Consider the following 14,760-nt stretch of genomic DNA (forward strand, 5'->3'; position numbering starts at 1 on the left):
GCAACTGTTTTCAATCTGCCCCAGAGAGAAGCACGGCTCAAAGCCTTTAACACCTGCATTGCCCATATTTGTGTCTTCCTTGAGTTTTATCTCCTGGGTTTCTTCTCCTTCTTTACACACAGGTTTGGGTTCCACATTCCACCCTACATTCATATTCTTCTGTCCAATCTTTATCTGCTTGTCTCTCCTTTGCTCAATCCTATTGTGTATGGGGCGAAGACAAACAGATTCAAGATCGAGTGTCTAAGATTTTCCATTTTAAAGATCCATCTTGAGGGCACCTGGGTGGCTCAGTCGGTTAACAGGCCTACTTGGGCTCAAGTCATGATCTCACAGTTTGTGGGTTCAATCCCCACGTCTGGCTCTGTACTGACAACTCAGAGCCTGGATTCTGTTTCAGATTCTGTGTCTCCTATGTTCTCTCTTTCTGCCCCTTTTCCACTCACACTCTGTCTCTCTCTTTCAAAATTAAATAAACTTTGAAAAATTAAAAAAATCCATCTTGATATCTCATTTATCTTTTGTCAAATAATAAAAATCCATTTGTGAAATATTAGTGAGTCATATTCTGTGCTTTCTCAAGTTTGTTTGTGCTGCTGACATACAAAGCTTTAGGTTTTACATTGGATACAGGCTCTGATTCCTATTTAAACAATTTCACTTTTCATGGATACAGAATTAATTCATCAATAGAGGAATAAAAGGCAGACACATCTAGACTTGTTTCTTGTTCAGTCAGTGAAGATTTCTCTTTAATCTTTCAGTGAGGAAGTTTCTCAAAAACAAGTACATTTAAGTGACTATCCTCATGCAGTTTTTTAAAAACAATAAATTCATTCTGAAATTGAAAATTTCAATGATCATGAACTACATTTTTTTGTCTTCTACTTTTGACTTCAATACTCTTACTCCTCTACCTCCTCTTCTTTATCATTTTGTTATCACCACGAAAATCCTTCATTTCTGACTTATATTCATCTGAGCACTAAGAAGTTTCAGATGTTTAATTTTGTATTGGAATGTAAATTTATACGTTTTTTAATCCAAATGATTTACATTTATAAAAACTTGAATATGTAGTTACTGACCATTCCAATAGACCCCATACCCAGTTTTTCTTATCATTGTCATTTTACATTAATATATTTTTTATGATTAGTGAATCAAGATTGGCACATTGTAATTTACCAAAGTTCATATTTTACTCAATTCTTAAAAATTTTTACTTAATTTTCTCCCCGCCCCCCATCCCCTTACCAGATCCTATCCTGGATGACCCACTGCATTTAGGTGTCAAGAGTCCTTAAGTTTCTCTTGGCTGTAACTTTCTGAATCTTTCCTTGTTTTAATGACCTTGACAATATTGAAGAGTACTATTCAGGTATTTCATAAGAATCCCTTCCATTGGAATTAATCTGATGTTATTTTAATGATTAGATTGGACTTATGTGCATTGGGGAAGAAAGTCATAGAAGTTAAAGTTCCATTTTTATCACATATCAGGAGTACATATTATCAACATAATTCATCCACTGTGTGTATTGACTTAAACTACTTGTTTGAGCTAGGGTTTGTCAGATTTCTCCATTTTATTCCCCATTTTATACTGTACTTTTGGAAGAAAAATCACTATATGTAGACTACACTTAAGGGGTAGGGATTTATGTTCCTCCTTTGAGGATGGAGTAGATACATAATTTGGTGAAATATTTAGAATTCTTTTACATGGCAGTTGATTTATTCTCCTTACTTATTAATTCATTCAATCACTAATTACATCAGTATGGATTTATGGATATTTTTGTTATCACAGTGGTTACAATCCAATGTTAATTTATTTTGTTGCTTATTTTGTTCCAGTTTGACCATTGGGTGCTCTTTCATTTGGTTTTCACTCCATTTTGACTTACCCCTCATTTTGTGTGTGGTGAGTGAGTGTGTGTGTGTGTGTGTGTGTGTGTGTGTGTGTGTGTAGCACTTCTTGCTTTATGGCAATAAAGGATGTTCCAGGATCATCGTGGGCATTTCCTGCCCCAGTTCCTGAATTAGCCATTTGTCTAGGAAGTTTCATTCTTTTTATTGGTGAATAGCATTAGAAACAGTAACTGGGCCCCAGGTATGCTTGTTGCTGCCTGGATATCTTTCTTTGGGTTCTCTCAGCTGACAGAGCAAGGAATTTTTTTGTGCATGCTAGGCTGTATATGAACACATATCTATAAATATTTTTATATGCAAACACTGTATCTAAAGTTAATCTACCTTCATCTATATATAAATACTTCTATATCCAAACACTGTATCTAAGTTAATCTAGGGTTCTTACTAATATCTGCAACATTAATTCAAGAAACAGAGCATGAGCGGAAGAGGGAGAGGGGCAGAGACAGAGGGAGACACAGAATCCAAAGGAGGCTGCAGGATCTGAGCTGTCAGTACAGAGCCCTATGAGGGCTTGAACCCATGAGTCAGGAGATCATGATCTGAGCTCAAGTCCACTGCTTAACTGACTGAACCACCTGGGAGTCCCCACACTCCAGATGGCTCTTTCTAATTACTTCCCCTTGCTTATAGGTAAATTACTACTCCAACAGTGAGAAATCTGGCTTCAACCATCTGTTGCCCATGCACTTAACTGTTGATTTCCAGTATGCTTCTAAGTTCATGTCAGAGTTGTAAATCCTTGCCCTTGTGGGAAACAACTGTATCAACTACAGTAAAGGGTTTATGGACAGTACTTTTGCTTTTATTGCTACACTCCACTCATTTCCAAAGTCAGTACCTCTTCCCATCATCTCTCTCTGGGAAGCTATTTCATCCATTTGCCATGCTGGTACATTATGTTTTTACAATCTGTATTCCTTCTGGGAATCCTCTATTTATTTTTTTTAATGTTTTATTTATTTTGTGTGTGTGTGTGTGTGTGTATATGAGAGAGAGAGAGAGAGAGAGAGAGAGAGAGAGAGAGAGAGAGAGAGCGAGAGCAAGCAAGCAGGGGAGGGTCAGAGAGGGAGACACAGAATCAGACGACAGACTCCAGGCTCTGAGCTAGCTGTCAGCACAGAACCCAACACGGGGCTTGAACACATGAACTGTGAGATCATGACCTGAGCCGAAGTTGGACACTCAACCGACTGAGCCACCCAGGCACCCCAATCAACCCAGGCAACCTAACTTTCTAAATAATTATTTTTAATTTATATATACTAAGGTCCACTCTATACTGGTAAAGTTCTGATTTTTTAAACGTACATAATATTCTGTATTCACCATCACAGTATCATACAAAAGAATTTGATCTACCTAAAAATCACATGCACTTCACCTATTTATCTGTAGACTAGTGGTTTTATTCCTTCCTTCTAAATCTGTATACCTTTTTTTTGGCATTGTATTATTTCTCTAGCTAAGACTTACAATATGATGCTGAACGGGAATACTGAGGGTGGCATGTTTGCCTTGTTCTTGACTCTAGAGGTTCCTTACCTATCATGATGTTAGATGCAAAGATTTTGGAGATGTTCTTTACTGACTTGGAGAGTTACCCTCCAGTCCTAGTTTTCTGAGAGTTTTCCCCCCAACAAACAAGTGTTAGTTTTTGTCAGGTTTTCAGTGCATCAATTGATATGATAACATGAATTTTCCTCTTTAGCTTGTTGATGCAGTGGGTAACATTAATTGATTTTTAAACATTAAATTTATTCCCATTAGTCGTTTATATACTTATTTTGAGTTGATATCCACGTATAATGAAATTTAAAGTAAATTGTCATCAATACAGCTATTACTGAAGAAGAAAAACTATTGATTCTTCAAAGGAGACACTTTGTTTCTGTATTATATGTGTCCATTTTGGGCACTGGAACTTTTGGTGTCCTTGGAACTAAATTATAAAATAAATTGCCCACATTGGTGTGTGTATATATAGAAAATACTGAATGGTAAAATAGACCTATACATTTTCAAAAGTTTAGCTGTAAATGTTTTGTGGCTTTTATAATATGATTCTTATATCAATTTTTGATAGAAGGTGCAAAGCTTAAGGGCAGGTCAATAAAAACAACTGTATAGGAATATAAGACATTATAATGCAATGAATTGTTGTTCTAAACTATACATTTATGTAGAAGGACAGATAGTAAATAATTTGAGGTGTTTTGGTCATGTGATCTGTGTCTTAATTACTTAGCTTTGCCACCACGGGGCAAAGGCTTCCACAGACAATTCATAAATTATGGATATTGTGATGTTCTAATAAGACTTTATTTACAGAGAGGCATCTAGGAGGCTCAGTCAGTTAAGCATCTGACTTCAGCTCAGGTCATGATCTCATGGTTCATGAGTTCGAGACCCGTGTTGGGCTCTGTGCTGACAGCTTGGAGGCTGAAGCCTGCTTCAGATTCTGTGTCTCTCTGTCACTCTGCTCCTCCCCCCTCATGCTCTGTCTCTCTCTGTCTCAAAAATAAATAAAACATTTTTTAAAAATTTTTAAAAGCACTATAAGGTATAAAAACTATTTTCCACATCTACCTGTGATGAAGCTTAGGATATATAAAGTTAAAAATGACACTCATCTAGCTATTAGTGATTGAAGCAGTGTTTAAACTCGACTCCCCCTAAAACCCAACTTTAAAATATTTGATAAAGCCACTCAGTAAATACTCAATGAATAAATGGAAAAGAACTACATGGTTATTATAAGAAAACACAACTGTCTGCAATCCTAAACACACAAAAGTTGATAAGAGGTACATCAGTCATCAACAAATGCCAACATGGCACTAGATGAAACACCTAAAAAGGTGAAGTTTTAAGAAAATAATTCATTTGAGAATCACAAATGTTCACAAAATGACCACAGAATATATACCAACCTTGGTCAAAAACAAATACTTTCCAATTCAATGAACACTTCAGCCATGATAATCTAAAATAAAAGAGTATTTTGAACAGAGCATTTTAGAGATACACCCAAAGTAGTTTCCTCTACGTTCCATGCATAATAAAATTAACTTTTTAAATTAAGAAGTTAATTATATTCAATTTCAGTGCTGAATGAATGTGACCAAAACAAATTGATATTCGCTGAAACCAAAAATGAATGTGAGGGTGGGGGGCGGGTAAGGAGAGGTGGAATGTCATGTGGGTAAGTACTATTTTCAGAGTCTTGGAGTTTTATTCACGTTTGGAAAGCATAGTACTAACGGTACCAGGCTGCACTAATTGGACAGAAAGAATACTTTCTTGGGGTCTTGCCAAAATATTGTAATATATTTATCACTTGCAAGTGTTTTGAAGGAGACTTAAGAAATCTACCATGATATTTAAAAGAAGAGCAGATGTAGAAAAATAAAAAATAAAATGTTAACAGGAATAAGCTTATATATTCATACAGCAACTAAATATAAGACTTCTGTCATGGTGGACAATATTGTATGACAAGGAGCATGTAATTTGAAAACCAGGGTCCCTGGGTTCAATTCTACATTGCCACGTCCTGGGTGAATTGCCCTTATGCAATTTACTTAACCTTTCTATGCCTCAGTTTCCTTTTTTGCACAATGAGACTAACAATAAAATCTACATCACAGTATAGTTTTGTGACTAAAGGAGTAAATATATGTAAAGGTCTTAGTAAACAACCAAACCCACAGTAATAATTAAGTGTTAAGCTATTATTATAACTATTATGATAAGTAGAATCAAACTTGAAAATGATAATTTTTACTCAGAATTTTTCTAAAGTTTTTTTTAAAGTTTGTTTATATATTTTGAGAGAGAGAGATGAGAGAGAGAGAGAGAGAGAGAGAGAGAGAGAGAGAGAGAGAGAGAGATCACACCCAGGAGCAACTGGGGAGGGGGAAATAGAGGAAGAAAGAATCCCATGAAGACTCTTCACTGTTAGTGCAGAGCCTGAAGCAGGGCTTGGATCCATGAACTGTGAGATCATGACCTGAGCCGAAATCAAGAGTTGGACACTTAACCTACTGAGCATCCTAGATTCCCCTACTTATCAATTTTTAATCAGGGCATGTAACAGTGCAAATTGGAAAAAAGAATCTGTTTTTATAAATTACATTGTTCAATGTACTGAGAATTTTTAAATTATTACAATAATTAGTCTAGTTATTTCACATTTGTGAATATAAGAAAATAGTATCCATAAATATAGAACATGAAATAATGTCAATATTAAATAAATAACAATTATTGCAACTATTTATTGAAACCTTCCCATAAAGACAAAAAAGTTCTAAAAGAATTTATTGGCTGATACATAGGAACAGATCTTAAGGAAATGAAATGTTTAAAGAATGTGGTTGATAGAGAGACAACAATTTAAGGACTTTATTGACCAATGAAAATACAGGATAAATAGGTCTTAAGCATTGAGGGGTGGAAGGTGCTTACATGGATGGTATTACCCAAAGGTGACCTAGCATGACTGAAGATGTCATGATAGTGAACTAAGAATACTGACCTCACACTAAGGACTTTTGTGAGGGTGTGGAGAAATAATAATGAGAATTAATGACAGACAGATACATAGTCACGGATGTTGGCATGTTCCTTAATCAGCCAGGATGAATGGTGAATTTAACAAGAGAAAGAAAAGGAAACATTACAAAATAAAAGGAGAGAAAAATAGATGATATCAAATATCCTTGCTAAAAGGTATAACAGAATTGAAAAAATAGCATTTTGGGGACAAAGTTGCAGCTACTGTTAACATACCATGACTTCATAAAACAGAATCTGACAATATGAGTATATTTGCATATTTTAGTTTTCAGAAATATTCTTGTTTGGGAAGAAGAGACCAACCACTCGGTCACGAATCTGCTTGGTCTTGACACCATACACCAGGGGATTGACTGTGGGAGGCACCAAAAGGTACAAGCTTGCAAAAATTATATGGACGCTTGGAGGTACCTTCTTGCCAATGCGGTGAGTTAGAAAGCTAAACAGTGCAGGGGTGTAGGAGACAAGTATAGTGCACACGTGGGCAGCACAGGTGCCCAGTGCTTTTGAGCGGGCATTCTGGGAAGACAGCCGAAAGACTGCCTGGAGGATTTTGATATAGGATGTGGCTATGAGCCCCAGGTCCAACACCATCACTGAAAGGGCCACAGAGATTCCATACACTCTGTTAATATGGGTGTTGGCACTGGCCAACTTCACCACAGCCATGTGCTCACAGTAAGCATGATTGATGACAGATTTAGTATAATATGGTAGCCTTTTAATAAGAAGAGGACAGGGCAAAACCATAAGGGTAGCTCGAGTCACACCAGCCAGACCCATTTTAATGACCATTGGTGTCGTCAGGATGGTTGTATAACGCAGTGGGATACAAATAGCTACATAGCGATCAAAGGCCATGGAAACCAAGAGAGCTGATTCAATTATGCAGAAAGTGTGGATGAAATACATTTGTGCTAAGCAGATACTAAAGTCAAACCTGTGATCTTCCAGCCAGAAGATACCAAGCATCTTGGGGGCCGTGGAAGAGGCAAGAGCCATGTCATTCACTGCCAGCATACACAGGAAGAAATACATAGGCTGGTGGAGGCTTGGTTCTAATTTTATGGTAATGATGATTACACTGTTCCCCACCAGGGTCAGGGCAAACAGGAGGCAGATGGGGATGCCAATCCAGCAGTGAAAATCTTGCAAACCAGGAATACCAACCAGGAAAAAAGATGAGATGTAGTGATGTGTAGCATTGTCTGCCATGTTCTAAGGTGAGAATTCACATGCTCAGATACAAAGTAGCCAGACTTATCTCCTATGGGCAGAATGAAGAATGGCAGAGTAATTCCACCATGGTCCTGCATGTGGGGAATCCAGACACAGTAGAAATGTTATAGTTCTAAATCATCAGGTAAACCACTCCGCCATTCTGAATCTTGGTATCTTTATCTGCAAATGAGAATATTGTGTTCATATTTCAGATTTTTTCCTGAGTTTTGGGATTTTATTTAATTTATTCTGTAATTTTTATTTCTTAACAGATGATCAGATAGGAAAATAATGATCTCACCATTGTGTCAAAGCCAAGGTTGCATTCTGTGATACAAACAGTCCTTTTCAAGGAGTTTGAGATTATGTATAGATACAAGTGAATAAACACACACAATAATTAACAAATACTTCAAAATGCAATCATTATTTTAGTGATACTCTTACTCACAGAGAGCATAACTTAATAATCTGCTCAGAATAAGATCTCCTAATACTAATATATAAGAACAAAGCTTATAAAATTAAAACCAATAAGTGCATTATCAAAGGCAATTTATTCTTACTTTAGATGAACTCCTTAAAGTGATATGAAGGTGGACAGCATAATATAACTACATAAATAAGAAAATAAAGAAGATTTTATTTATGCTGTCATATGATTTAAAGTTGGTGCAAATAAGTATATGAGTTGGTTAGTCAGCCCAGTCTGTTTTCTGCAAAGCCATACTGCCAGCTGTAAACTCAGCCCTACCTCTGGTTGGCATCTAGACCTACCTAATGACAGCAAAGAGCAAAACATGTACGATTCAGCCCTTTAGACTCAGCAGCAAAAGCATTTTCTTATGATCCTTGCTCTCACCTCTCTTTTTCTTCCTGCTGTCCAGTTTCTACCCAATATTGTAGTTCTGGAACATGCACTCTTCTTAATCTGCTTCTTAAATTTATTTATTTTAATGTTTATTTTTGAGAGATAGAAAGAGCATGAGCAGGAGGTAGGGCAGAGAGAGAGGAAGACAGATTCTGAAGCTGGCTCCAGGCTCTGAGCTGTCAGCACAGAACCTGACTTAGCACTCAAACCCACAAACCAAAGTCAAGGCTTTACTGACTGAGCCACTTAGGCACCCCTGTGTTTTAAATGTATAATTGCTCATAGCATCTCAGTTTCTGTTCAGGAGCTCCACTGATGTGAAGGCTCAAGATACACTGAGAAATTGGGGCACCTGGGTGGCTCAGTTGTTAAGCGTCCAACTTCATTCAACTCAGGGCATGATCTCATAGTTCATCAGTTTGAGCTCCACATCGGGCTCTGTGCTGACAGTGCAGTCTGGAGCCTGCTTTGGACTCTGTGCCTTCCTCTCTCTCTACCTGTCCCCTGGTCGTGCTCTGGCTCTGTCTCTCTCTCTCAAAAATGAATAAGCATTAAAATGTTTTAATGATATGTTGAGAAATATTCCGAAAGACAATGCTTCTTTCCTTTCATGGAGGCCTAAACCATATCTGTATTGGGGAAAAGAGGTTCTGATTATGGCAGCTGCATGCCACTACTAAACACGGCTCACTGAGCAAGTGTCTGAATTGAAAAATGTCAAATGAGTCATCAAATATTTCACTTAAAAAATCAGGGCTTAAACGTTAGCCCTATGTAGAAACCTAGAATTGTAGCAATTACTACATATGGATGAAGCCTGTAACTCCAGGCATAGAGAAGAACTTCAGACAAAACCTACAGGAATCAAAAATTCCAAGTATGAAAGGATCTGAAGCATGTAGTGAACTTCTGGTCTTGTGGATTTTCACATAATTGTTTCCTACATGGAAACTTGTTCTGCCACGTTTCAACCTTGTATCTTCTGACAGAATCAAACATAGAAGAGACAAACCTACCTAGAAATACAGGCATACATTTTAGCTAGGACATATTACTTATGATTGCAAATGAGTAAGTGTAATTACTCTTAAGAAAGCGCCTGGGATAAGTATTTTACAATCACCTTTTAGTTTTCAATAAACTAACTTGTCAGAATAGTCACACAACTAATCTATACTGAAAGAAAATAAGTAAAGTCACTTCCCCTTAAACAAAAGGAGTTTTCTGTGAGAGCCCTAGAATAGAGCAATAGGAAGTTACAGAGAATGGCCCCCAAATGACTGTCTCTTCTTCCACCTAGAAAGTCTTCTCTATCTTCTCTCAGCCTTAGTTTGAAAGAAATATTGGAGAAACCCATTTGTTTCCATGAGGTAATTCTTGACATTGTTTTCAGCAATCTGCTGGGAAAGTCAGAGTATCTGTGGGCACACTCATCCCATCTGTTTCTGAGTCGTGTATATGTTGTGTTCCTTCTGACAGCCTGGCCATTGCCATTTTGCCTGTTTCTGGGTCAGTCCACATAGCCCTTGCCTGGAATCTGCAACTTCACAGTGCAGGACCTTATCAGAATACCACAGTGTTTTCCACACAGTGCTCTTGAATGTCTTATCTATTAATGTAGTAGAAAAACACATAAATAGATCCCACACTAAAATAATCAAACTCTCTCAATTCTTCCCCCATGTGATTGTATCCCACTTTTTGGCTGCCACCCAGAAATTAAATTAGTATATCTCAGAATTTTCCTTACCTCCTCAATCTGCTTATATCCAATCCTTCTGTTAAGCAACCATGAAGTCTCTGTTTCCATTCAAGCTCTTACTCTATGCTTTGTATAAGTTCATTTTCAGGTCAACCTCCTTCATCAGAGCATGAACTCCCAAAGGAAGTTACTGATTCTTAACTCTCAATAGATTCTCAGGGATGAACATATTCTGAGGGAGATAGTTCTGTACTTCTTCTATAGGTCTCTTAAGAATTTCACAGGTTTTGGGGCACCTGGGTGGCACAGTCAGTTAAGCGACACACTCTTGATCTCAGCTCAGGTCATGATCTTACAGTTTGTGAGCTTGAGCCCCAATAGGGCTCCACACTAATGGTGTTGACCCTGCTTAGGATTCTGTCTCTCCTTCTCTTTGCTCCTCCTCTGCCTGTGCTTTCTCTCTGTGTAAATAAATAAACAAATAAATAAATAAAACTTTTTTTAAAGGCAGAAAATTATTTCACAGATTTTTATCCTACTTCCAAGGCTCTGACCCACCAGAGATGGGCTACAACCAGAAACTTCCCTATAGCAGAAATTTCAAGGTGTTCCATTAGCACATAGTGACCCAGTGGTGTGTGTGTGTGTGTGTGTGTGTGTGTGTGTGTGTGTGTGTGTAGGATTCTATTCAGCTCCTCTTCACCACTACCAAATCACATTACTCATTATCCATTATATGTGTAACATCTTTATTTGATTATAGATTTTCTTTTCCCTTTTTACTGTCACCTGCTTTGTCTTGGGGTGCGTGGGTGGCTCAGTCAGGCCTCCGACTTCAGCTCAGGTCATGATCTCACAGTTTGTGGGTTAGAGCCCTGCATCAGGCTCTGTGCTGACAGCTAGATCAGAGCCTGGAGCCTGTTTCAGATTCTGTGTCTCCCTCTCTCTCTGTCCCTGCCCTGTTCATGTTCTGTCTCTCAAAAATAAATAAATGCAAAAAAAATTTTTTTTACTGTAACCTGCTTTGTCTTAAATTCTATCTCACAACCCATGATGTATTGCAGATGACACTTAAAAAATAACTATTATTCTCTGAAAATCCTTAATTATGCATTTCCCATTGTAGCATGTAGGCCAGTATGCTATGCGGGGTGGTTAAAAAGTATGACTGTCATTGCCATTGGAGCATGGGGACTCTGTAGTTACTTTGGCCTTGCAGTTGTTTTCTAATAGGCCATTTTGATGCTCAGGAGACCCCTCTGTTTGGAAGGCTGATGGGTCCCTGAGAAGAGATGAGGTCAAAGGGAAAAGACGACTGGGACTGAGCACAAGGCAAGAACAGTGTCTCTCAAGAACAGCTATGTTTACACTACACACTCCCCAGAGCTTGTACGTGGGTGTCCTCATGTGTTTCTCCTTTGGAGGATATAGTCTTAAGAGACTCTCTCATGATACCCAGTCAATTGAGATGCCTCAGGTGCCAATCAAATATGTAGTTCACTGAAGAAACCTGAGAGAAGACTAAGAGAAAATCAGTTTAGTGTGGGCAAAGTATCTGAAAATTAAGAGAAGGAAATTGCTGACCTTAATGCCAGTATGACTATGACTGAATTCTCGTTTATGCCTCAGGAAAAGATTAAGGTAGTCTGAGAGCATGAAGGTAGCTCGGGGTATTCCATGATCTCCAACTGGTTTTTCTTTATCTCTCTTGTACAATTTTACAGACATGATTCTCACACATCCAGTCACCTCTTATTTCCCCTCCCCTATCAACATGTGCTCATATGCATGCTCAGGCTTGTGTAATTCAGTCCTTCAGAGTTGGTGAGTCAGGACTGCTCTGCACCATAGCTGAACTCATCTATCATCCTCCCAATTTGCAATAAGTGATCATTTTTATTTCCTTAGTTTCTGGCAATGTTAAGCTTTCTATGTTCTCTTGATTTAATGGACAGATTAAAGAGAGTATTTCAGTGCCCTTTTAATTTCTCCCTCCCTCATTACCAAAGAGTAAGAACATGGACTCATATGTTGGAGTGTCTTTTGCCCTTTTTTCTGGAGAGTCTATTCTTTTTTTCAGATTTGCAGGTGTTTCTTAGATTTTCCCACCTAAGTCTTACCAAAGACATTGCAAACAACTTCTCCCTGTCTGTCTCTTATCTTTCATGTTTTATTTTTTCCACTATTTTACTTTTAACCGACCTACAAATTTTTTATTTAAAAAAAGTGAAAGATATTCACTTTAATATATCTTTCAGCATACAATATGATAGGATTGAACATATATGGAGAGTCATCTAATTTCTATCATAATCATGATGCCAGAAAGCATCCCTTTATTCCCAGAATCTTCTCTATGCTATCCCTTTATAGTCACATCTACCCTGACCCCTAAGCACTGGCAGACACTGGCCCTTTCTGCATCACTAATACTGGCTTTTCAAAAGTGGCACATAAATGAATGCTACACTATGTAATTTTTGATGTTGGATTATTTCACTCATTTTAAAGCCTTTGAGATTTGTCCAAATTGTGCTATAAATCAACACTTTCTGTAAGGCCAGGTAAATTCCATTGTATGGATTTAGTACAGTTGAAGAACATTTGGGTTATTTCCATTTCTAGACAATTATGCTTATAGCAACTATATTCATCCAAGTGCAGCTTTTGAATGAACTTTTTTTTCTAGTGTTACCCATTATTAGAATTGGAAATGTCAATATCCCTCTTTCAGTAATTGATAGATTAAGCAAGCAGAAAATCAGGTAACACCTGAATGTAAACACAAATCACTGTGATCTATTTAACAAAATCTGCTTTTCTGGCACATTGAGCTAACTTTAATTTAAAATAATTGAAATCATGCAGAGTATGTTCTCAGACAATAAGGAAATTAACCTTGATGTCAATAATAGAAAGATAACTAGAAAATCTCCAAAGTATTTAGAAATTAAACAATATACCTCTAAATAACACATATGTTAAGAGTGAGTTCTTAAGGGAGAGTTTTGTGATATGCCCATGCCTTTTATGATGGACACCATGCCTTCTGGTGTCCATCATCTCTCCTGAAGCTATACATTTTATTGGGAATCCCATGAATAATGAGTTATTTTTTTTTCTTTCTGCTTCAAGATTCTTTGTTCCCCAAGTTTTTATTTAAATTCCAGTTAGTTAACATAGAATGTAATATTAGTTTCAGGTTTAGAGTTTAGTGATTAGTCACTTACGTACAACACCCAGTGCTCATTACGAAAGATTTTCACTTTATCTTTGACTGACAGTTTAGCTATGATGTGTCTAGACATGGATGTCTTTGAGTTTATCTTGCTTGGTAGTGTTTATTTTTATACTTCATGGTATTTGTTGAGGTCTTAAATATGTAGGTTAATGTTTTACATTAAACTGGGGATACTTTCGTCATTATTTTTTCAGTTTCTCTCCTTTCTCTCCTCTCCTCTCAGGAATGCCATTCGTATAAATGTTGGTATAATTTGGGGTATCCTTTACATCCCTAAAGTTCTGTTATTTTTCTTCATTCTTTTCTCTTCCTGTTTCTCAGAAAAAAATAGTCTCAGTTGACCTCTCTTCCGGTTATTTCTTTCTTCTGCTGCCTCAGTCTGCTGCCTATGTAGCAGAATAATTTTCATTCTTCACAACCTGCAGATTTTTAATTTTTTATAATTTTATTTTCTTTTTTTAACAAGAAAAAGATAACATTTAAGTTTATTTATTTGTTTTAGTAATCTCTACATCCAATTGTGGAGCTTGAACTCATGACTCCAAAAACAAGAGTTGCACACTCTTATGACTGAGACAGCCAGGTGCACCAAGAAAATGATAACACTTTAATTTAAAAATAATCAAAACCTGTGCTGAAGAGTAAAAATAGGATTCAGGTATTATTTTTCAATGTATCACATCAGAAAGGAATTGTGAAATGAAAAGTATAACATAAAAATTGGAAGAAAGAAGGTAAAGAAGTGAAATCTATTGATGTTTTAAAATTTTTTTGAAGTTTTAATTAATTAATTAATTTTTTTGATGGAAGATGTTTATTTATTTATTTATTTTTATTTTATTTTATTTTTTATACAGTTTATTTTTTTAACATATGCAATTATTTTCTGTCATTTACAATACAGTAGTTACAATGATACTCCAAACAGAAAAGCAAAGTAAAAAATCAAAACCCCCACTTCTATTTCATGTAATTAGACTTGTACAGAAATTAGAAGGTTAGGTACCAACTAGTTAATCACCTAATTTCACAGCTATCTCAAGTGGCAATTGTAATATAGCAGCTTATCTATGATACATTCAAGATACATGATATAATTTATTACTTGCCCATAAGCTAAAACACAGCCTGCTTAATACCTTTCCTTAAATTCCACCTCTATACTACAGTATACTTGAGGTCCATGCAAAAAAGTAGCTACTTTTT

At 36.7% G+C, this 14,760-nt stretch overlaps 1 protein-coding gene across 1 annotated transcript; it reads right to left on the minus strand.

Annotated features, from left to right (window-relative positions):
• Window positions 1-6,780: 6,780 nt before the first annotated feature.
• On the minus strand, window positions 6,781-7,734 carry LOC115307060 (putative olfactory receptor 52P1). Its single transcript, XM_029957707.1, has one exon. It carries the CDS (start codon window positions 7,732-7,734, stop codon window positions 6,781-6,783), a length of 954 nt encoding a protein of 317 aa, XP_029813567.1.
• Window positions 7,735-14,760: the final 7,026 nt, after the last annotated feature.

This window comes from Suricata suricatta, chromosome 11 (genome assembly GCF_006229205.1).
Source record: "Suricata suricatta isolate VVHF042 chromosome 11, meerkat_22Aug2017_6uvM2_HiC, whole genome shotgun sequence".
NCBI lineage: Eukaryota > Metazoa > Chordata > Mammalia > Carnivora > Herpestidae > Suricata > Suricata suricatta.